This window comes from Emydura macquarii, unplaced genomic scaffold (genome assembly GCF_026122565.2).
Source record: "Emydura macquarii macquarii isolate MOO-44397 ecotype Brisbane River unplaced genomic scaffold, CSIRO-AGI_Emac_v2 contig_1253, whole genome shotgun sequence".
Classification (NCBI taxonomy): domain Eukaryota; kingdom Metazoa; phylum Chordata; order Testudines; family Chelidae; genus Emydura; species Emydura macquarii.
The window spans coordinates 32,054,527-32,080,741 of NW_027131390.1; the positions used below are offsets into that span (position 1 = coordinate 32,054,527).

The 26,215-nt window shown below is 36.9% G+C and overlaps 1 protein-coding gene across 1 annotated transcript in view; it reads left to right on the plus strand.

Moving 5' to 3' along the window:
* The window catches only part of DIAPH2 (diaphanous related formin 2), a 735,565-nt gene that overhangs the window by 404,870 nt on the left and 304,480 nt on the right, over positions 1–26,215 (plus strand). The window contains 1 exon segment of the mRNA XM_067548390.1: positions 11,682–11,811. Coding sequence (XP_067404491.1) covers positions 11,682–11,811 — 130 coding nt within the window.

Below are 26,215 nucleotides of genomic sequence, written 5' to 3' on the forward strand. Positions count from 1 at the left end.
TTAAATTGTGTGATGTGTTTTACTCACATGCACAATGAAAATGTAAATATGGGCCTGAAAGACAAGTTAACCTGCCTGCTTTTAGCTCTAGACTTACAGGCCTAATTTAGAAATAAAAGCCACCTGCGGGACAGCATGGCTTGTTTCCATAAAGAGCTGGTTAAACGTTTGCTAGAGGAGAAACGAAAAACGGAGGAGAAGAGGTGGGGAGTTACCTCCTTCTGAGAATCAGCCTGAAGGAAGGCTGAGAATGAGAAAGGAAAGAAGACCAGACAGGCTTCACCAGGGGTGAGCTGGGGAGGCCAAGCTGGAGCCTGTCTGAATTCCTCAGTCTGAGGTGTAATGGGCCTGACTCTGGATTGTTGGGTGGATTGAGGCACAGTAGGACACTCTAAAAGACCAGAGGCATGCTTGCAAAGAAATGGTTGCTCACTAAGACCATTTGGGCTGAAGATGTGGTTGTGCTTATATTTTTGTTGGATTTTTGGTAAAAGACTCTGAAGCCCCAGAAGGGGCTGGACACTGTCAAGTGTCTGGCCAGGGCCAGGTCATTCTTCTGGCCAGAAAAGGCCAGAAGAATGTGGGGGGGAACTGCATTCTATCAGTTACAGTAATTTTAGGGTGTCCTTTGTTAACAATAGTAAGTAAAATGTTTTCAGAAATAAGTTTGATTTTCAAGTCCACAGTCACTTTAACCTCTGTGCTCCTAACTAGCTAAACAAAAAAACAAAAACAAAAAAAACCAGAACTTCTAAAGCATTTTAGAAATAGTTGTGGCGTGATCTATGGATTCAAAACTCAACCAAAATGTTATAAATTAAGGACGATGTTGATAGATTTCTCACTTTTTGAGGCATAGACCTAAAATATTGTAGAGTTCAAAGATTAGGTGATTGGTATGTCCATGCCAAAGTTTTACGCTCTGTATCTGAGATTTTAAATCAGTCACGTTCTTAATAATGTATCGATTAGTATTGACTTTCCAATTTCATGCTTTGATGTTCAAACAAAAGTTGTTCTTACTAAAAGTCTATTGAGCATTGTGTTGTTCTGTTGAAATTTGTTATCAATTACACTATGCATACAGAAATCTCTTTCATGTATCTGAGCAAATTTAGGGAAAAAATCATATTACAAAAATAACTGTCATAAAAATCAGTTATTCATATTTAAACTTTATTGCATTTAGCCAGCAACTTCTCGTTTAGCTATAGATGAACCTAACTAGAACTGCATTAAATGAATAACTGCATTGCAAGCACTGTATACACAGGTGTTACCCTGTTAAGACTTGACTTCTCTTTCAGCATTTCATAAAGTTATTAAAGATGAGATAGAATTAATCTTATTACATGTGAAGATCAATTACTTACTGGCCAAATGAAAAAAACAATTAAAATAGCAATATGTTGTATTAATTTTGGTATTTTAACAGTTCTAATAGTGTAGTATTCCATTCTTCCATTCTTTAATTCTTTAATAATTTTTCAAACTGACACTTTTCAAACGGACTTTTTCACACCGACAAGAAAGCATTCTTTATATGCTTCCAAACTCTATTAATTGAAATGTATGCAGAGCTTAATCTCACTTTTATTTCTTGCAATATCATACATTTAAAACTGCACTTATACTATAAGCATTTCTGCCACATTTCATGCAAATGTGGGAGAAAGGGAGATTGGAATGACCAATCCTGACTGGTTTTGAGCATGGAACAGAGCAGATTAGAAGAGTCTTGCTTACTGCCTGGAGCTTAGATGTGGAGCTGTTTAGGAAACAAGGACCTTATGTAAATGAAATCCGCCCCCACTCACAAAATAAAGACTTCCCAAGATTTTCCTTTATCCGTGGATTTTGGCCAGGGGCTAGGATTGGGGGAGTAGGGGATGTGTGATATTTTTGTCATGAAATAATGAAAGACATACTTTAAAAATTGCATACAAAAAGTGCATTAAAAGATAATGTTCTTCTTCGAGTGCTTGATCGTGTCTAATCCAATGTAGGTGTGCACGTGCTGCGTGTGCCACTGCCAGAAGGTTTTTCCCCAAATGGCAGCCGTTGGGTCGGCTCTGATGCAATCTGGAGTTGCACCCTCTTGGCACTGTATATAGGGCCTTGCCGACCCTCTGTTCCTTCTTGCCAGCTAACTCCAACAGAGGGGTGGGCGGGCGGGTCTTGGAATGGACATGAACAACACATTTGCAAGAACAACAGTTACGAAAGGTTAGTAACTTTTTTCTTCAAGTGCTTGCTGAAGCTGATTCAAATGTAGGTGACTCCAAGCAGTTGAGCAGCGGGAGATATTGGACTTCATTGACATGCACTAGAGTAAAAAAACCTTCCAGCTGCAGTGTACGCAGCATGCGCACACCTACTTTGGAATGGACATGAGCAACGCATCTCAAAGAACAATAGTTATGAAAGGTTAGTAACCATTTTTTATGGTTACAAGGTAGAAAATTCCTGAATGAAAGCTAATTCTCCTTGGGAATACACTTTCTTAGAGGTTTAATTACACAATCATATATTACTTATTCTACAAGAGTCGTATTCTATTTATTGCATAGTCTAATGATGAATAAAGTAGAAGGTTGCAAGAAGAAAAAGGATGGACTCTTGTGTTAAAGACACTGAACTGGGACACAGTATGTCCATGTTCTATTCTTGGCTTTGCCACAGGTCAACTATGTAATATTGGCAACACTTATTACAATGCACCTATACAACAGGGCTAAATTAAGGTTGCCAGGGCAGCCATAGTTCGGGCTTTCACTAACTTCTGAGTGCTTGATTTATCAACCTTAACTTTCTGTGAAGTCATTTGTTGCATGCAACTTCCGGCTTCTCTCTAAAAAAGGAATTGAAGAAACAAAACAAACCCGAAAACCATATTTACCCCTGCTTGGGCCATCAGCAGAGTTGGAACCCAGAATGTTTAGGCTGAAGCAGTAATTGGTAGTAGTGTGCTACTGTCTGTGAATGATAGAGTTTAAAGCCAAAAGGGACCATCAGATCATCTAGTCTGACCTCTTGGTTATCCCAGACCACATCAACAGCCTGTACCCACACCAAACCCAACACCTGAAATTAGACTAAAGTGTTACAGACCACAGGTGACTAGGTTATCCTGTGTCACAGGCAGAGAACAAGGAACACTTTGGTTCCCCAGTGGCATCCATTAGAGGGGATGTGGTACACTTTTTTGGTTTTATGTGTAGCTTTTTTATACAGCATCAGAATTTTGAGAATTGGCTATCATAGTTTCTCTTCTTGGCCACAGAAAGGAGTGTTTTTTCTAATGCTTACAAATAGCACAGCCTAGCACATGCATTGAGAAAGAGAGAGGAATAATTTGTGGCACGTCTTTCTGAAGTGCAGCATACCACCACTATGCTGTTTGATAAGCAGTGCTTTACCTACCACCCACCTGTTTTTTCCCCACGTTCCCATGTGGGAACATTTCGGATGCATCTCTTGTGTTGCCAGAAATAATTGGAGTCAGAAGCCGGGAGGGTCCAAATGAGAGCCCTGATAGTGGAGGGACAGTTCTTACTCACTCCTACTCCCCTGCATGGCACATAAGCACTAGGAACAATTTGGTCCTAATGATGTGTTACTGAAGTGTGTTTGTTTTTTGTTTTTTTTACTTCCCTTAAAATAAGATAAGCTTTACTGAGTATATTTCAATAGGTGTCTATTCTAATGTTAATGTACTGTAAATCTGCCTATAAATTCTCTACCGTGAGTAAGGAGTGTAAAGGAAATGAGAAATAATAATCTTCTCATCTGTCACTATTTTCCTTGTCTGTCATCTTTTTTAAAAAAATCAATATTATACTTCAGATGTACCTTTTTATCTAACAGACCAAATAAAACATTTCTCAGGTTGAGAAGACAGTGACTAAACCTCAGCTGTCCAGAGTTTTTTCAGCCAATACGCAGCTGCTGAGAAAAACACTTATATTGATTCTTGACTTACAGTCTTTTCTCCATTCATTGGCTATTTAACATAAGACAGCATATATCCACGGCTCAGTTTTAAATGTATTTGTTCATCAAAAACTTGACTCTTGACGAGCCTTATTCAGTGTGAAGTTCATCCCTGTGCAAAGGACCAGCACAAGAAGGTGCTATGTCAGTGAATGGACTTAATTGTGCTTAGGTCTTGTGGTTTCATTGAGTTATTAATTTCATCTTCAGAGCGCTCTTAAAATGTACAAATAATCAGGCATGCTCATTGTGTGTGCATGCATGCACACCCATGCACAGTACACAATCTACGTTCCTTCTGAATCTTGGCAAAAGTAACAAAAGTAAGTGTTGTGTACTGCAGACTTACAAAGTATGAATTGCAAAGTGTTATAACATGGCCAAATCAAAACCAGTCCATGATGACCAGTTCCAGGCCAATTTCCTGCTCTGACTTTATAACCATATAGTACTAATATTGCGCTAGAGCAGTGGGGGTAGGGAGGTCATAGATTTGATTGTTTCATTTTCACTGAACTCAGAAGTGGCTGAACTATTTTGTTCTAATCTGGGGTCAAAAATCACTCCCTGGCAAAGACAAGATTTTTAAAATTTCAGCCCAATAAATGAAAAGTTGGAAGGTTCTTAGTGACTGAGAACAGGCATCAGAATGGAAACCATTAAGAAATCTTATGTTACTAATGTTCCAGTCATAACTACTTGTTTGTTTTCAGTTTTTTCATAAAAAATGCTCAATAAATTGTCTTTTAGAAAATGGTTGATAAATTGTCACCGCATGTAAAGGTCTGGGTTTTTTCTTATTGCTTGCCTGTTGCTGGTAATCAGTTGGATTACCTATCATTTATCAATCGCCTCTAAAGCATAAAACATAACACTGAAGATAATAGAGACAATGGCTTACATATTGTACCCATTGTGGAACTCCAATCAATGGAGCTCCACTGGGGATTAATTCAGCCAAATTTGAATTTTTTCCTATGTAAGACTTCAGGACTGAGTTTCTTTAATTTACTTTAAATATTAACAATCCTAAAGGAAAACGTGAAAATAATGTTTGTCTGGTATGTTCTCAGCTATTTTACCTAACTGTTACAATTGCCTTGAAGGTGCGTTAAATAAACATTATGTAGTGAGCCCAGTCTACAGTGCAAAAGGCAAAGATTAAGTTAATTAAATCAATCTTATCACTGCTTCTATCTGAGCAGCAGGATTACCTAGACAAGTAGATTTCACTGCATGCTTTCTTTATTGCTGTTATTGACAATCTTTAATTATTTTCTGTCACCCCAATAACACTTAACAGAACTCAGTTGATCAGCTTTGTGATAAACTGTACTGTCCAGGATTTTAGCAGCATGAGACTATACTAAGGTTTTTAAATAGTCTAGTAAAATATCAATAAAGACTTTTAGTGTAGTATTTTTATTAGTGGCACAGAGAACACAGCTCTGATATAGTCTGAAGAGAAGAGAAATGTTTGTCCATGTGAATCACTTCAATTTTACCTACACTGTTAAATATTAACATAAGTTAAGATAATTATATGACTTGTAAAATAAAAGTGTACAGCTTTGAAATTCAGGTCAAGTCAGGCCACGTAATGAGTTGCTAAGGGAGCTTGCTAAGGGAGCAACCCCTGATGGAAAAGCCCCACTGCCTTGTGGGTGAACTTGGGAGAATGTAGTACTATGAGAGTAAACTCCGACAGAAAATCCAAAGTGAGGCCCCCAAAGAGGTCAGGTACTAACATTTTTGTATCTTTCTGGCAACTCCTGCGGCGAATCCCGATACCAGATGTATTGGTTCTTCCTCTCCTCTGGACTTTACTGGTGATGCCAAAGGGGGCCCTGATGTATGGGCAACTTAGGACCTCCATTTTATCTACCCAGGCTTGCACCCTGGAGAAGTACTCCAGCTTTGCCTTCAGCATTGACACAAAACTGGCGGCCGCAGTCACTGGTTTTAAGCCCTTACTTGGCATAAAGCTGAGTGCCAGAGACTGTATCCGATGGCGAGAGAGATCTTTGTATCTCACTGGAAAGCTACCACTTGCCATAAAACTGGGCAGTCCCCACTTGTCCTGCCATAGTCTTCCTGCTTCAGTGGCTGCTTGGAGCTTAGAGTTTTATGACTTCACAAGTGGATTGTAGTCAACGCACCAGGCAAATTAAGTAAGAGAAAGAAAACATCTTTAAAGATAGGGTGATGGAACATTTGCACCATGACAACTGGATAACCTGAGGACCTTCAACAAATCAATGATTCATGGGAAACTGCCATGATCAATGACAAGTTGAAATGACTCAATCTGGATATCACATCCCTCAAAGAAACACAGCTAGCATCAAGTGGATCTTTGAAGGCAAAAAGACTACACGTTTTTCTGGCAAGGTAAAAACGTTGAAGAAACGCAAGAGCATGGAATGGGATTTGCCATCAAGAACTCACTTCTGGGGATGATTGATCCACCTACAAATGGATCAGAGAGAATTTTGGCACTGTGCTTGTTCACATTTAAGAGTCCAGTCAACCTTGTGAGTGTGTATGTCCCAACACACTTTTCTCATCTTCTGACATCAAGGACTAGTATTACGACCAGCTGAATACCACCATCAGGAGGATTTTGAAACATGAATATTTTTTCCTGCTAGGGGACTTCAGTGCAAGCATGGGAGCTCATCATGATGTATGGACCCAACTGTCTTGGTCAATACAGAACTGGTAAGATGAATAGAAACACTGAGAGACTGCTACCACGACCTCTCTATAACATACTTGTTTTTCCAGACAAAGTTGCAACACAAAATATCTTGGAAATATCCCAGATCTGGCCACTGGCACCAACTGGATCTTATCACAAGATATATCAACCTTAACGACATCCTTACTACCTGCAATTATGAAAGTGCTGATTGCAACACAGACCATACTTTGGTATGCAGCAAACTCAGACTTAAAAGAAAATACAAGATCTAAAGCAAAAGAATGTACTCGTATTAACATCAATGCCATCATGGATCAAGAAAAGTCACAGCAGTACAAGAACATATTATAACAAGCCCTTGACTCCAGTGATTGTGCCACGAGTGTCTAGCTGAAGTGGGGGCAACTGAAGCATACAATCTACATTGCAGCTCTGTCAGTCTTTGGGAAGAAGGAAAACAAAACTAATGACTGGTTTGACGCATATTTCTGTCAGATGACACCAGTCACTGAGGCCAAACGTACAGCCCATATCAATTATAAGAGAGACCCAAATGAAAAACCTTAAAAGCGTTGAGAGTGACAAGAACCAAGGTACTAAAAACTTCTCAATGTCGCGCCAATAACTGCACCTATGTGAAAGCATCCAAGTAGCAGCTGATACAGACAACATCAGAAATATATATAATGGGATCAAAAAAAACTTTGGATCCAGCTTGAAAGAAAACAGCCCCATTGAAATCAACAACAGGGCAATTAATGACTGCACCAGGCAGGTGGGTCACTGGGTAGAGCACTATTCTGAACTTTACTCTCATGGAAATATTGTTACAGATGTAGCAACTAACGCCATCAAAAGCCTGCTTGTTATGAACCAACTTGACAATGAACCAACTGTTGAGAAGTATAGCCTTGCCCATCGATGGCCTCCTCAGTGGAAACGCCCCCAGAAAATACTGCATACCGTCAGAGGTCATAGAATGTGGAAAACCTAACCTGTTTCAACACCTTCATGAGTTGCTCTGTCTGTGCTGGAAAGAAGGCGAAGTACCACAAGAAATCAAAAATATCAACATCATTTTTTATAAAAACAAGGGTGACAGGAGTGACTGTAACATCATGGGAAAAGCCTTTGCCCGAGTCATCCTGAATAGATTTCAGATTCTGGCAGACAGAATTTATCTTGAATTACAGTGCGGATTTAGAGGTGAAAGGTTTGCTATCGACATGATCTTCTTGCTGAGACATCTACAAGAGAAGTGCAGAGAACACAAAAAGATACTTTACATAGCCTTTACCAATCTCACAAAAGCTTTTGATCTTGTCAGTAGAAGCAGACTATTTGCACTTCTAGAAAAAGATTGCCCCCCCACCCCGAAGCTCTTAAGCATGATTCAGTCCTTCCATAAAAATATGTACAGCACAGTCCAATACAATGGCACAGTCTCCCAGGCTTTCCAGATTCATAGTGGGGTCAAGCAAGACTGTGCCCTTGCCCCAGCTTTGTTCTGGATCTTCTCCTCCTTGGTACTGAAATCAGCTTTTGGGTCCTCAACTGAGGGAATCTACTTGCACACAAGATCTGATGGAAACATGTTCAATATTGCAAGACTTAGATCTAAAACCAAGACTCAGGAAGCTCTTATCTATCAACTCCTCTTTGCTGGTGACACAGCAGTGACAACCCACACAGAAGCCGATCTCCACAATCTCATGGGCAGTTTTTCTAAAGCCTTCCAAGGCTTCAGGCTTACTATATGTTTCAAGAAGATGACATAATATGCCAATGAGTTGAAGAAACACCCTTCATCCACATCAATAATTACGATTGGTGAATGAGTTCACATTAAATTGGTGAATGAGTACACATACCGAACGTCCATTATCGCCGACAACCTTTCACTTGAAACGGAACTCAACATCCACATCAGAAAAGCTGCCACAACAATATCTAGAGTGATCAAGGAGGGTATGGCAAAGCAATAAACCAATAGAACACACAAAGATCTCTGCATATCGTACATGTGTTATTGGTACATTTTTGTATGGGAACAAGATGTGAACCTTATACGGTCATCAGGAAGAATGTGTTGTCTTCGTCAAATTTTTGGAATCTCCTGGAGGGACAGAGTCACTAACACTGAGGTTCTCAAGTGGGCACAGCATGCAAACATGCCTTAAACAGAGACGCCTCCGCTGGCTTGGGATTGAGTGCCGAATGAATGATGGGTGCATCCCAAAGGATGTCCTTTACAGCAAACTGGCATCTGGAAAAAGACCTAAAGGATGCCCAAAATTGCATTTCAAGGATGTGTGAAATGAGACCTCAAAGAAATCGATATGGATAACTGGGATGATCACTTTCAGGATTGCAGCTTTTAAAAATGAGCTCAATAAAGATCTCCTAAACTACCAGAGGAAGCAATCCAACTTAGCAGAGGAGAAAAGAGCTCACAGAGCCCAAAAAAGGCTATCACCACCACCTTTAAATGTGACACATTTGGCAGAGATTTTCTCTTAAGTGGGTCTGTTCAGCCTCAGCCACGGCTGCCATAAAGCCAACCGAATATATTTTTTACTTCTCAGGGGCGCATACCCATAGTATGCAAACCATACCCATACTTGAGACTGAACGATGCCTACTGCCTACTCTGTGATGGTGTAGCACAGGAAAAAAAATCTTTCTTTTCTTCTTAAAGCCTTTGAAGAAAACAAAAATTAACAATTCCTTTTTACAATTTAATAGTTAAGGAACTGAGTATAATTGTGTTAAGACGTGGGAAAAACTTTTGTGTATATAGTGCAGTAATACATTAAGACCTGATTTATACTGCATACCATTACTGAACATTTTTTATCTTTAGTTACCAAATCAGTATAAATTAAATTGCTTTCTAATTGCCTAAATATCCTATATTTTTAAAAGCCTGTTTATGGAGGGTACTCATTTATTCTTAACAGGGTAAATCCTTAAAGCTGAAAGGCCTACATTAAAAAGAACATTGGTGGGGCAAGCCTGTCATCTGAGGATTATAGAATTATAAGTTCTAACAATTTGCAGAATGAGACAACAAACTGGAGATTTTATGCACATATTTATGTATTCTTTTAAAATAAATCCTTGATTTCATTTTCAGGATATGCTGTAGCTTAGTCTGTATTAGACAAAGCACTAGATGTCAAGGTGGGTTGAAAAGCATTTACAAATTCATCTGTGATAGTAATGCTCATCTATGGAAAAGCTTCTGAAAATAATTATGTGCATCCTGTATCTGCATTATTCTGTGCTCTTAGTATTCTTGCAAATGAGTAATAACATCCTCTATATCGGACAAATCTAAAATGAACACACAAACATTGTTCAGTTATACATGCGTGGGTGGGATACGGAGAGACAAGGTGGATGAGGTAATATTTTTATTGAACCAGCTTCTGGTGGTGAGAGAGACAAACTGTGCTCTTCAAGTCTGAGAAATGTCCTCAGAGTATCACAGCTAAATATACAGCGGAACAGACTGTTTAGCATAAGTATTTGGAGTTGTAGGTAGTGGTCAGAGGGTTATCGATTGTGAGACTTCTGTGGATGGTGTTTTGTTTCTTGCATTTGCTCTGAAAGTAGATGTTGCTGTTAAGTTTTGCTTCCTTTCTCGTCACGTTGTGGAGTTTCCATTTCAGATGGCAAAATTTGCTATCTTCCATTGTTGGATGGGCGAACAGAAACTCTAAGCTGGGATACAGAAACTCTGACCTGGGACTCAAAAGCATCATCTGATGATTCCCTGGAAGCCTTAAGATTCTTCATTAGACACCGAAACACACACACATTGGAATTACTATGGGGGTTGGCCCCAAAATCAATGGTTATCAGGAAATTTATCAGAAAACATGTATCAGCAGTGGCTCAATGCTCCCATGAGTCTTGCTGTCCATAAGTTTCCTTCAATGGGGGTGATTCATGTCATGTAGAGAGCACTATCTTATGCTGGGAGACATATATATGGTTGGTGGTGGAACAGTGCAATGGAGAGAGGCTATGTCCACACTTGTTCTCACGGAGCCTAAAGAATCCCCATAAAGTTCCTGTAGAGAGATTTCTATGGGAAAGCAGAAAGCATGATAAGGTATTGACATTCCTCCCTCTCTCATTCTCTTGCTAGCCAGGCAGTCTGGATCTCCTGGGCTTCCTCCTCTCTTTTCTGCAGAAGAGGGTGGGTGGTTTGGGAGACTAGGGGATTTAGTTCTTGGTTTCTAACTTTCTCTCATAGACCAACCAAACAGGTTATGAAGCACTAATGTAATTCCACCATGATTGATTGATGTTTTATTAGCTTTTGCGTAAATGAGAAATTGGGATTTATGATGGAAAGAAGCTCCATTAACCTCTCCCTGAGAGGTAAAAAAGACTAAACATGGATTTAGGGGGCCCTGTATCCCAGAAAAAACACAGCGGAGGGATTGCTTTAGAAGTAGGAATTCATTTAGAAAGGTGAATTGAATAATATATTAATTTTAATTTCTAACAATATTTTAACTGCTGTATTTCTATTATAAAAGGAACACAATAGACTGACAGTGTTGCAACATTCAGTTCTCCCCTTAGTTTGGCCAATTCAACACTTCATACTGAGTATAACACTTGTTGAAACAGATGTGCAGAACCAGACCCCTCTATTCTAAAAACAATTAAAAATGTATGGAGTTGGAATCTTTTAAATATTTGAGATATTTTGTTTGATCAACATTGTTTTGGAAACCATGCTGAGGTTAATTTAAAAAGAAATTATTGTGAGGATCTTCTCAATTTTGGGAAAAATTGAGAGAAATGTGTTTAATTTTGTTCATAAATTGGCAACATAGATAACTTTCACTAAAATCTGTAATTAAGTGAAATGAAATATATCTGAAAGTAGATTTAGGAAAACAGCTTCAGAAAGCTAAATAATGCATTCTTTCTTTATTTCTTTACTCTGTTCCCATCTATGCAGATTAGAGATACTAAATCAACAGATCAAAAGACAACACTCTTGCATTTTCTGGTTGAAATCTGTGAAGAGAATTATCAAGAAATCTTAAAATTCACAGATGAACTGGAACACGTTGAGAGTGCAAGCAAAGGTAAGCATATAGATAAGATACCTACAGTCATTTTTATCTGCTTCGGTATGGAATACTCTCAGAACATTTAATTTTAAATTGTAGGATTATGTAACATGTAAGCATTAATAATCCTTGTGGATTTTTCTTCTTCTGGCAGTTTATTGACCTGGGTGAAGATACAAATGTGGTTGCTTTGCAGTAGTGTGAGGTAACATAGCACATTATAGTGAAGTACTTTGAACTTCACAAGAGGGGTTTTATAGTATCAGAATCCCAATAATATTCAGCTCCCTATTAACTGTTTTATTGACTTACTGTATTGTTCACATATATAATCACAGTATACACAATAATATAGTCAAACTCCTTAAATCGTTACTATCTAACTCAAATAGCAAAGAAACAAAGACATCTTAATTTTACAGGACAGTTAGCCTCAGGAGTATAAAAATTCCTCTAATCAGTAATCATTGGACATTTTGAGGGATTTTTGTAGGACTATTTGAATGGATGAATGGATAATGACTGGGGTTTTAAAACCAAAATGCAGTTTTAAGGTCAGGTCTTTACCAACGTATTCATTCACATTGTCAGGTTTCTAGTGACTTGTGTACTTTATTCAGACAAATACTGCACCTGTATTTGAATGCTAATGTTGTTGGTCAACAAGTAACAACAAAAACACTTCAGTCTCAACTCAGAGATAACTAGTATAATTGGTGTTACACATTTACAGGTATTTTGTTCCATAATATAAGCCTGTGATTTTTTTATGGTATAATCAAGGAAACAATATGGGCTACAAAGACTTAGCACAGAGTAATTTCTTTTAGGATTTTGATTTTTTTTCAGTATTATCAAATTAATAAGAAACTGTGCTTCAAAAGATACCAGAATACAAAAAGGCTGAGATTATGCGGTCTCTAATTTTCCCAATAAAACATGCCAAAAATACAGGTCAATTGTCATTTGTACAGAATAAAATATCTGTACTGAATAACTGTTTTTGCTTGGTCAGGAGGACACACTCTCCATCATGTGTGATAGACAGATTAGGTATACCTGTTTTGTTGAGTAAGCGCTTAATCTTAAATTCTCATTCCTCTCAGAATGGACAATGAAAACAGACGAGATGTTTTCCAGTTATGTTGGTTCCCAAACGTTCAACGGTGAAATTTATTTAATTAAGAAAGTTTCTAATGGAACTAAATAAAAAAAACCTAACATTTTGTCCAGCGTCTTTGAACAACTTTTATTTACAAAACCTAAATGTTAGGTCACTTGCCTGGCAAAATCTTCCTGGAAGATTTCTTGCACCTTTTAAATACTGGCTCAAATTCAGAGGTGCTGTAATCAATGGAAGTTTGCCTGACTAAAAACTGAGTGAAAAACTCAGAGCTTTACCCGTATTGAATCTGTCTTCAATATCAATACCCAACACCATGATTTAACAGGAATTCTATTCCAAGCATATACTGAGGAGCATATAAAATTGTGATCTGCCACTATAGGGCCCAATTCTGCAAACCTTTCTGCATTTATGTAATGTAACTCATATCTGTTAGGGCTGGTAAGAGTGGCCATAAAGCTGTGCTAAAAACAAAACAAAAATCAAAGAAAGCCCTTCATGAGGCTAAGTCTCAATGAAAGTCATTTAAGTTACTTATGCACTTTTGGAAATTTTACGCTTTATCCCAATGTTTGGCAGAGAATAAAAGCCACATCAAATTTGTTTTCACACAGTAGGTATTTTCCTGTCATCAATTAATATTATTTTAAGTTGCTTGCAGTGATCACTTTTATCACTCTAAGTAAACTGATGTATCAAAATTTTGATCTGTTTAAAGTGTTGGAAACAACTTGTTGTTTTTTTCTTTTTTCAAATAGTCTGGTAGATGTGGGTAAACATTGATGTATTAATTATGATAATTGTTGCGCATGTATTTTTCCAGGCACTAATACTTCTACACTAAATTAAAGATACCGATTAAAATAGTGGTGTTACAGTTACAGGATCAGCTGTGCTTTAAACCTCTTTTAGTTCCTCTCAAGTGCACCCTTTTGGGGACAGGTTTTGCTACCTTTCCCCTTTGTTGCCTTACAGTGGTAGACTGGATCTATGGGCTGCAGCTTCTGCGTTTACCAGCTATGTTAACCCAACAAGCTCAACTGCTTACAGTGATGTAGTGGAACCGCAACACATGGGAACAGTGTTCTGGCTCCACTACAGCATTGTGCCCTGCCTCACGTAGCATGGGTGCAGGATTAGAAAACAGCCTTGTGGCAGGGTTAGAGGGCCAGGGAGGGTAGTTCCTGGAGTTTAGAACTACATCACTGTGTTTAGGACCATATAGTGCTGGGAACCTGTGGCAGCAGCTGATTATAGTGACTCAAAAAACAGTGTCTTCAAAACAAAGCATGATTTATTTGTGGAAAGATACACAGTTGGTCAGGTGTATCAACTTTTCATATATTTTCTAGGTTTTTGGGGATTTTTTTAAAAAATGGTCTAGCTCTAAAATGTCATCCCTTTAGTGAGACCAATACTTAAACTGAGTCTTAGAGTGATTAGCTACAACATTTCCCTTCCCCTCCCTAAAGAAAATTTTGTTCTTGTATGCATGTGTTAAATTTCAAGATAAAAATAATAATTTCCTTTGATTTTTTTGTTCAGTTGTCATGTTCATACTTTGTTTACTTTCACTGTCATAGAAATGTGAACTTTGCTTCTTTCTTATGTCTTATTAGTACTGCATGTTCACTGATTTTGGTTAGTTTTGTTTTAGCATATCCTATCACTTTTTTAATATATTTTTGCCCTCCATTCTTGGCTGTACAATTTATCATACGGGGCATCTTTAAAATCTGTATGAAACGAAATTTGCACTCTCATTTTGAGTACAATCTCTGCTGCTCTTGGAAATTGCCTAGTCATTGTTGCTATCCATAGATCTCCAATACAGATCTTACCACACAATCAGTGAATATGTACAGATTCTGCACTTTCAGGAAATACATTTTTAGTGACGGTCAAGAGTTTGCTAAACAAATGTATTTTTTTTTATTCCCCGACCCTTGTTTCTTATGGTTTTGGAAACAATTTTCCATGTTCTTTCTAGATATATCATATTTATGCTGGGTATTTTTGTTCCTAAATATGTGGCTTTTTTAAATAAAAAATTGGCAACGGGTTTCTCCAAGTATGCCAAATGCAAAGCCCAAATTGTTATGTTTTTATTAGAGTGCATGGGAACAGCAAGATTACTACTTACTCACACATAGTGATTCTGTGTCTTACAAAAGTCTTAGCATTTTATAAAGTATTGAAAGGATATTATTAAAAAATAGTACTGTGATCTTAAATATTATTTCAGTAGATCAAATGGTTTCTGATGCAAGTATTTAACTAAATATGAGTTAAAGCAGGAGAGAATTTGATCCCTTACTGTATGTTTATCTTGTGCATTTGGAAAAAAAAGTAAACAAAATACATATGGTCAAAGCTCTCAATTTGATTTACTTTAAAATTATTATATTCTGATCATGAATATTATCTATATTGTAAGTACTTTCTGAGAAATTATATACACACACGCACTATAGTCAATAGCAACATCATCTAAATGACCATATATGAGTTGGCTCTGTTACTGCCTAGTCTAGCTGCCATTTTTCTGTTCATCCATCCATCAAAAGAGTTGAAATCTTTACATCATCAATAGTGCTCGTGACAGACAATGTGGACTTGTAAAATAATATTGGCTTGTTTTGCACAAGAAGTATTGTTTTCCTTAAGAAACAGAAATTAAAGGCTGAAAACTAGATGACCCTATATTTTATAAGCCTTTTTTATTTTAGTGCTAACCACTGTGGTCTTTATAAAGGATTTGTCTATCTGTCTCTTTATTATACTTTATTCTTTTATTATACGAATTATGGTTAAATTTAATATACTTCACAAAAATTAATTTAGATCTCATGCAAAGTCTGGGTTGAGAGCACTGAGAACTGAAATCCCACATATTCATGGAAGAGATGGAACATGAGCAATGATTGTGCAAGATTCCCTACACCACTCTGAATTCAAGTGTCTTAACCCTGGTCCATAGGGACCGTGTTTAGGGCTGTTAGCGATTAGAAAGTAATTCATTCTCCATATTTCACATAAAACTTGACATCTAATGAGTATACTGGAAGAATTCCAATTATTTGCAACTAGGTTGTGGGCATCTGTTAGGAAATGTAGTGGAACCAACAATTCACTAATTAATAGATGCACATAGGGACACAGGAATTGCCATACTGCATCAGAATCAAGGGCCTGTCTACTTCATTACTTTGTTGTCTCTGATGATGGCCAGCACTAGATGCTTTAGAGGGGGGATTACGAACCTGTAGTAGGCAGATGTGGGATAATTACCCCCGCCTTCCACCCCTACACACACACTTTAGGACTCATCTCATCTCAATCTTCAATAGCTAAACATTGGCTTAAACATTGAAGCACGAGGGTCAGTATTCCTTCCAAAATTTAACTGTATTAACTATTAGAACTCTGGATATTCTTGTTATCGCAACGGAGGTCCCGTCCCTTTTTGAATCTTGTTAAATTCTTGACTCCAGCACCATCCTTCTCCCTGTGGCAATGAATTGCATAGTCATGTTTTGTGAAAACGTATTTCCTTATATTGGTTTTAAGTTTGTCACTTTCGGGGGTGCTGGAACAGTTTGTATTGTAGGGATGCTGAAACAAACTGTAAACCTTGTGTATGATAGAAACCAAGCTGAGATGCATCAGCAGCCCTAATTCAAGTGCCTGTGGTAAGCTTTTCAGTTCATTGAATGTGTCCTTGTTTTTGCATTAAGGGATAGTGAGAACAGAATTTCTTGATCTATGTTCTCTGTTCATTCAGTATTTTATTCACTAATATTAATTCATTATTTTATCATACCCTCTGTTATTTGACTCCTAAACAATCACAATCTTTTGTTTTCTGTCCATATGAGTTTGTATTATCCTAATAATTCTGGTTGCCCTTCTCTAAACCTCTAATTTTGCAGAAAAATATGTGAAGTATTCTTAAACCGTTTTTTTAGTCTTACAGACTCAAAAGCTGCTGTCGTTGTAACTTTTGAATAAGATACATATTGGGCATTCAGATATTTAAACTGACATCTGCCAAAGGCAGTGTCTCCTGTATACTAAACTTTTATAATACATAATAAATATATTCCATATTCTTGGAAGATCAGGAAGTTGTGAAAATTAATCACAGTACATAGCAATATCATGAAAACTGCCAAGTAGGTTGTATTCATATTGCTTGGGGGAAACATTGCATAAATTTATTTACGTAATTAGTGTGCAAGCTGATATATAGATAGCCCAGAAAGCTTCCAACTTAACTGGTCACTGTCCATATTAACTCTAGTGTTTAAAATACACACAAAATAACTCTTGGATTATTTTTCCTAATTATGTTGCCTAAACTAATCCTTTAGGATAAGTTCAACTTGAAATTTACTGTTGACAATATCAAACAATTCTGGATAGGCAAGGTGATTTTTGAACAAACATAGCAGGTAGTGTTCTGTGTCCTAACAAACATAGCAAGTTGATTACCATTTTCTTATAGCAGTGTTCATTTTACTATGGTTTACTGTTATTTGTTTGCAACTTCTTTGCATCAATTACAGATTCTAATAAAATATGAAAAATGCTCCCAAAGCAAGCTAACAATTTTGTATTATCCATTCTGTACTTGTACTATGGTTATAGGGAAATCAAGGGAGAGTTGTATGTTTGTGACTAATATCTTGCACCCTTTCTGCATACAAAAGATGAATCTTACAGCAACAAAAATCCATTTGGGCTGAATAAACCTGAAAATGAGGGTTTAGAAAAGGGCTAAGTGAGTCTTAAGTATAGTCACTACCACACTTCAATGTGATGCATATTTATTTCACTTACTAATATTAATCATGTTACGCAGCAATTACACATTGCATTGACTAAGAATAGCCATCTCTTTCAAAATTAATTGTTTTATGCAAAAAACATGTTTTCTTCAAAAATGATCATTTTCTTTTCTTCCTTGTGCATTGATTTTGCAGAATATTGAGACAACAGTTTTCAGTGGGGAATTCTGCTTAAAACTGTTGGCCCAATAGAACTCAATAGGACCCAATAGAACTCTCTTTGATCTGTTCTGCATTGTGTGGTTTTGAAGACAAAATATGGTAGAGTGAATAGTGCATTTTAATGAAGTATATTTTATTGTGTGTTTAGTGCCGGTTGATTGAGAAGTAATCAAACAGCAGATTTTGTCTAGTTGAGAAAACCAATGAGGGACAGGCTGGGAAGAGCACCCACTGTATGAGGTTCAAAGCATGAGTGAGACAGAAACAATCTGTTTGTGCAATTTGTCTCCCGCAATTTCTGTTCCCGTTTCATCTGCATGTACATATCACACTTCTGCAGAGCACTAATCCTTGAAGGTGCACACATGCAGATGAATTAGAAGCAAGAACAGGTTCATGATTCATCTTTGTTCATACCATGCAGAGTCTGAAAGAATGAAAGAGAAGACTCTCTGCAGTCACGGGTGGGGACAGATGTTTTTGAATGTTGACTGGTACTAACCGTATTTCAAATTTATTAAAACTATATCAAATTTGTGAAACCATGCTATACTGACTTTTTTTTTAAGTATGAAAGTCAGAGAGGAAGTACTTATGAAGGACTTCTGTGAAAAGGTGCTTGAAATATCCCATGTCCAATGGAATTATCTTGGGTTTCTTCTAGTAGCTTCTGAAACCTGATGTTCCTTGATTGTGGGGATTTATTTGAGTTCTCTCATATTCCACTGACAGTGTTTCAGAGCATTATTGGGATATAGCATCTTTTCCTGAACCTGTGTTCCTTAGAACAAGATCTGTGGAGTGTGCTGTAGGGCCAAGAAACTCAGGTAGTTGATAATGCCCAGCACATTCTGAGTTTTGTGGACAAAACTTTAACTTCTTACCCATAGTCTATGGTGATTTTGAGGGAATTTCCTTTAGCCATTGGCAGAGGACATAAAGAGGCTTTATTGATGTATGTATAAGGTCCCCATTACTAGAATCTGACTATCTCAGAACTGTTAAATAAATATAACAGTATTTTTGTCATACTTTCTAGCCCATAGATAGGGTTTGAATTAAGGAGCCAGTGAGAATGTGGCAAAGGATAACAATTCTTTCTCAAGCTTGGCCTTCTTGAGATGTCACTCATGGTATATTCTGTTTAAAATATGGTTACAGAAGGCTCTGCTGGGCTCCTCAGACTTGGCTCCCTCTAATTAGGGTTTGGGTACTCTTTTGGGATTAACTGGAGTGTCTGGAGTCTTGTTTGTGCCCACTGGGGATAGTTCTTCCAAAGCTACTGGCTGCAGGTGACAAAGCACTCCACTCCAGGCTACTGTAAGCCCTGCTCTCACCCTCTGCAGGCTAGCCATTTACATACCCCACTTTGTTACATTTGAGTGCTCAGTCTCTTGTGTTCTGGTCACCTGCAATATACACTGATTCAGTGCCTCCCTGGAAACACTGCACCTTAGTTGACCAGCATCCCCTCAGTTCAACACTGTCTTTGTCACAAGGCATTTGATCGTGTCTGTAGTAAAACCAAAAATGTAGTATATTTAACATAGCTTAAGATAAAGATACAAAATAGATGAAGTAACAGGATTGGAAAACCAACAAAGAAAAACTACAAAATGCAGTCTAGAGCCTGTGCTTATTGACAATTCCTTTCCAGTTCATAAAGTATTTCTCAATTCAAGGTCAGTCCTTCCAGTATTTGACCAGTCCAACCAACTTTTGGCCTTCACAGCATCCCCTTGCAATGAGTTCCACAGGTTGAGTCTGCATTGTATGAAGAATTTTTTTCCTCTGTTTGTTTTAAACCTGCTGCCTATTAATTTCATTGGGTGATTCCTGGTTTTTGTGTTACATGAAGGGGTAAATAACAATTCCTTATTCACTTTCTCCATGCTATTCATGATTTTATAGACTGTCGTATCCCCTCTTAGTCATCTCTTTTCTAAGATGACCATTCCTGGTCTTTTTAATCTCTCCTCATATAGATGCTATTTCATACTCCTAATAATTTTTGTTGCCCTTCTCTGTTCTTTTTCCAATTCTAATGCATCTTCTTTGAGATGAGGTAATGAGAACTGCACACAGTATTCCAGGTGTGAGAATGTGATGGATTCATATAGTGGCATTATAGTATTTTCTCTCTTATTATCTTTCCCTTTTCTAATAATTCGTAACATTCTACTAACTTTTTTTTGACTGCTGCTGCACATAGAGCAGGGACTTTCTGAGAATTACCTTTGATGACAGCAAAATCTTTCTTGAGTGGTAACAGCTAATTTAGACCCCCTATCATTGTGTATGTTACTGGTTCTCAAACTGGGGGTCACAACATGGTTATGTGGGGGTCACGAGCTATGAGCCCCAAACCTGGCCGGGGTGGTGAGCGATGACACACAAATACTGCTCACTCCCCACCAATATTCCTCTACACACCCCTAGAGGGTTGTGGGGGAGGGAGGAGTAAGGAGCAATGCCTGCATCCAGGTAACTTTCTCCACCTGGTCTGTGCTGAGAGTCAAGCATCCGGAGTTGCTTCTCTTTGCCCTCCCCTTACTCAATCCCTTAGGGGTGACCTCCAGACTTCTTCCATGATGAGGTATTTGGAATCCCTTCTATGCAGTAAAAAGGATACACAGGATTGTTTTGAACAACTCACTCTTTGGAAATTGAGTGACATATAGTCTTGGCACAGGCTCTACTGAGCAGTAGTTAATTTTACCGTTTCCATATCCATGCAAGAAAGGAGTGAGGTAGAAAATCATTTCACCTTTAGAGAAGCAATTTGGAGTATGCTGCTAGAATCACAAGTGATATCCCTTGTTAACAGAACTCTCCATGTCAATAGCTGTCTTAAAAAATTAAACTTTCATAAATTTACTAAGTATTCATGGTAAGAAATGTTGTTACCTCTTCAACTTTATAATTGCTAGGGTAAGCAAAGTGAGATTTGGTTTGTTGGTTGGTTGGTTTTTGTTTGTTTTTGGAGAGAGAGAGAGAGAGGAAAAAGATATAAGCATGGTAGACAGAATAAAAAAAAAAATCTGATAACTTACCTTGTGGGTAACAAAGAATCAAATATCACATTTTTAATTTTTAAAGAGGACTAAAAATATTTATTCTGCATTGCTGAAATGTGTCACAACAGAAAGTTTCTGTTGACCTGAAGACCTGGTCTGAATTCTTATTAATCTCAGAAAATCAATGCCAACTTCTGGCACAAATGACGGTTCTAGAATTACAGAAGTAGTGATGCTACATTTCAAAACAGGGGTACACTGATGTATTTTTTAAAAAATACACATTTTTATATAACACAACGCCTGCCCCAAATAAATATACATAAAAAAATGTAATCAGTCCTTCACTTTTACAAGGTCTAAAATTAATCATCTAATTTTTGCACTTCAACAAACACATAAAGTTACATAATCAGATGAAAGGACATTTTTGTTTTTAATGCTACCATTGTACAGCAGCGTGCACACACAAAATTCCTTTGCAAACCAAGTGGCCTACTGTTGGTTGGTAAAGTGGTAATCTGCTACCTAAAATATATATTTATATTTCTGTAAATTACCAAATACAAATATTAAACAGATCATTTTGCTTTTATGCAGATATAGCTTGCAGCCACTACATCTCAGACTGGGGGCTTTTCAGATATAAGCAAGGCAAGGCTCAAGCCTGGTTAGAAGCAGAATGCAATTCCTCCAAGAAATTCCCAGATGCTGCCTCAGATGAATTACTATTATAAATAGCATTTTTCCCTCTGTCAGTAATTACAAAGCTAGGTAACACTATGCTGCTAACGACACCATGTGTTAGAAGAAGTCTGGAACATTTGTGGTTACTGGAATAGCCCAAGGTATCTTACAAGCATTTTATTTTTAACCAAATGTAACAGAAAAACTCCATCTCCAGTAATTATCTTTTTCATACTTAAAATTTCCCTCTGTAGTTTTAGTTGGATTAATTATTCTTCATTTCTTCTCCTAAAAACAGTTTCATAATACTAGTGAAATAGAATGGCTGTGGTGTTCCATTTCAGAGACAGCAGTATTTCAGCATTGGATTAATTATTAATTGTATCTCTAAAATATTGCACATACCTATATCTAGTCTAATATCTATGACTACATATAATATCTATGATGGTAAATGTGATAATTTTTATTGTTATGGTTGAACCCTTACATATAATATTATTATAACATACCAAATATTCTAGAAATAGAGATTTGCACAATAGGTCTCTAAACTTTCTGTTACAAAAGCTTTGGGTTTCACATCCTTGCTGCAAAATCTGAATGAGCTTCCCAGTCTCAAAATTCATAAAATGCAAATATTTAAACATTTATTAAAAATGAAACCGCTTCTACAGGAGAGAATGAGAGAAACCCATACAGAATATCTCATATTCATACTTATATATATAAAAGTTTAGGAAAACCACAAAACATGTTTTACAACCTTTTCAACTAGTTAAATTGCAGTATATAATAAGTCCTACTTTTTAACTGACATAATTATTTTATATTAAATTATTTCATAATTGCTCAATTAAACTGTTGATAACTATCTTGAAGAAAACTGTTTATCTTTTGCACTAATACCTGAAATTATCACCCCAAAATAATTATCACCCCAAATTAAGGGGTATCTTTTCAGAACTAGCTCTTGAAAGCATGGCAGTTACTTTGTAGTAATAATAATAATAAATAAGGGAGAAGTTACTTCAGAATCTACAATCTTTCCTTGTACTTCATTACACATAATGAAGGAAATACCTTGGTCATTGCATATGCATGCGCTATCTATTTAAAAATACTTCATCTTCTAAGTCTCCATGCTTCAATCAGCTCCAGGCTGATTGACTTCTGTTCCTGACCTCTGACCTCAGTGGGACTCGTTATTGCTCTAGGGATTTTCCCCACTGAACTAATTGTGGCATGTCTTAAAACAATTTTCTAAACTTTATGGGCCATCCTATGTGTGGTTTTCATATTTGCATGTGCGTGTATGTATGTGTGCAAGTATATGCTAAAATAATGCATGGCTAATGGCATTTATTTAGATTGCGTTGTTTGTGGTGTATAAAGAGCACACGCCCAGGTTGCCACTGATTTCACTATTCACCATAATCGATTGTCTTTTTAATTTCTGTATTATCAGAATATTTGTGATGACCTTTTGTAGAGACACACCGTTATCTGTAGTAACCATGTGTTCAGGGTGTGTTTATATCTAAGCAGATCCATTGATGACCACAAACATAATAGGAACTAGAAGCACGGACAGTACTCTCACTTTCACTGTGCCTAGTAAAAATATTAGCGTGGTCATTGTTTTCATTAGGCAATACCTTATAAAAATTCTCAATTTCTAATTCATATACAGTATATTTAGGGTTGAATTTTAAGCTTAAGATAAGTGTTTGGCAGTAGTTTATTATCTTTTATGTTGAAAATGTTTTTGATACACCCCTGTAATTTATTTTCTAGAGATTAATTTTTAAGATTAATCTATATTTTCCTCATAAAAAGTTCTCTTTACAAAGCCTTGCTGGCTTACTAGACATGTTTGATAAATCCTTTATTGGTTTTCTCCTGTGGCTAACACTTTTCCTTGCAGCTTTGAGGATTTTTACAGTTTGATTTAAAACCTCTAGTGTTTTATAGGTCAGCTCGAGGGATTAAACCAAAAAGGGTTAGTAAAGTTTAATTAAAACCATTGCATCTGATAGAAAAAAGCATATTAATGGATGTGAAGTCACTATTAATCCGAAGGTTTTGCATAAATCCGAAATGGGTTTCACTTCAGTTAAATTTGTTCCATTCTATAAGATAAAAGCTGGTTAAGTTTCCTTTAAACAGCATTAACTTCTTATAAACAGCATACATTATTGTAAGTTTTAATGACCAAAACCAGCATTTCAGCTTTTCTATACTTTGACTTGCAATGCAGATTTTTTTTTTTGAAGAATGAACTTTATTTTTACAACCTGCTTCAACTATTGCCTGCTGTAATTTTTGTTAAATATAATGCTCACCTGTTCCATCATGTGTGACTTTTCAATGTACCCGACTAGTTATCATGATTTGTGTCGAGGAGGATACCTTTGGTCCCTGCCCCCCCAAAACCCTGGCTATAGTCTGGTCTTTTTGTAATTTATTTATTTATTTATTTTTAATTTAATGAGTTTCTGAGTAATAGAATGTCTTTAGACATAAAAGCATTCAAATCACTCTGCGGCACATAAAAATTGTAGAAGTGGAACTTGTGTGAGTTTCAAATAATAAGGGATTATCTTTTTAATGATGTAAGACAGCAGTAGTTGTCATGACCTAGTACTTTGTTTGTCCATGGTGTGTTTAGACGGGTAACAACACCACAGATTGAGCTACACATGAAACCTAACTGCATAAAAATATGTACAGGATTTCATACATTTGGCTTTCTTCCTTGCTAATGACAAGTGGATATGGTGTATTTTTTCTCTGTCCTAAGCAAAATAAAAGAAATGAGACTCAATTGTTTTAATTGCACAGAAATAATTTTCATTCAGGAGAGAGAAATCAAGATAAGGGAAAGGAAAAAAACCAACCTAGAATTCACTTATGAAGATAAAACTGATGATAAAACATCAGATAAAACAACAGAGTTGAACATAAATTAGATTTTAATATGAAAAGGTCAGCAGGATTAAGAGAGGAAGTCATGCATTTCCTAAAATCTCCACTAATCTGCTGGTAGCAAAATTCTTGATCTTTTTAAAGTTGGAAAACCTACCTAAAGATTTATGAAAAGTAAAAACAAATTAAGAAACAGTTGTATGCACCTTTTCTGGGAAATATAAGATAAAGTTAGAATAATTACTGAGAGATTATTGCATATGTTTTATTTGAGCAGAAAATAGGACTCTATAATTTCCTAGTAATTTGTTATTTAGATATTTGCATATCATTTTCCATATTTTTGGAGATGAGGTATGTCACGTGTGGTAAGAAATTATATGCCTGTGACAAGCTGGATCCTTTCACCATTCATTTCCAGAAATGGACAATTGAAAAACTGAAAAGATGCACGTTTTTTTTTTTGTATTAAAAAATATTTTAGTGCCAGATGGCCTCCATTGTACACACTTTCAGCCTTAATTGTTTGTTACTGAATTTTCCATTTCTTAAAATGAACATCTAAATTTAAACCATATAGGTGTATGAGGACTATAATGAGGAGACTTGCTCTAGATGAGCCTTAATCTTGGAATTGTCATAGTGAGGTTTCTCTGCTGTGGCTTTGAACAAATCTGTAGGAACTGTAGAGGGGAGGAGGTTATGTCTGGTGGGATATGTAGGTAGTGAATGGTGCAGAGGGCTTTAGCTTCATATAATATTTTGAGCAATTAAAATGTAGATTTAAAGCTTAATGTAGAAAAATGGATTCCATGTCTGCTGTTCCTTTTTCCTTTCAGCTGTCTCCAAGTTCTCTGTCTCCTGACCCCTGTGTTATGTCTCTGCTGCAATCCATTCCAAGATCAAGCCACATACTTCCATATAATTAACTACCCTGGTCCGATGTCCCTTCCTGAACTCCCTTTCCTTCACATTTTCCCCATCCATGGCAATGTCTGGAGTCAATAGCAGGCCAACTTGTATCTATAAACATTTTAAAACAATGTTAAACCAACGGTATTGTACAAATGAAAATAGCTTTGTATGAGTAATGCTCAAGCAGTAGCCACAAGTAATAAAAGAGAGGAAAACCAACAAAACAGACAAACCCTATCCAAGGTACACACATTTTTGTGTAGAGTATTTTTCCACCCCATCCTACAGTTCAGGGAGTCGAACTGGTCTAAAAATACCCCCAGTAAACAAGAGAGAGATTCAACTTGCTTCAACTGCAGTTAACATACAAAGTGTACTTTATGCAGCTCTACTGTTTCCTCATTATCCTGTGACTGAATTGGGTTTTACGTTTTTCTCTTCTTATGCCCCTTCCTTGTATTCCATGTATTTGTATAACCCAGCTTTAATGAGCTCCTTTCCTGCCCACTTAGTAGGAGTATACTATTTTTTCATTATTGTATATCATCAATGATCCCTTGAGTCGAGGATGATCTCTTTCACAGGTTTCATTTTATACGGGTCCTTTGATGACTGAGGAGTCCCATCCTTGAGCCGCAGACTCATTGGCAGATGTTGCAGGTGCTGTTGGATGGCAGGGTTATGCCATGATTACTGAATGACAGTTGTCTTTCCTTTCTTTTCTGGCATTTTTC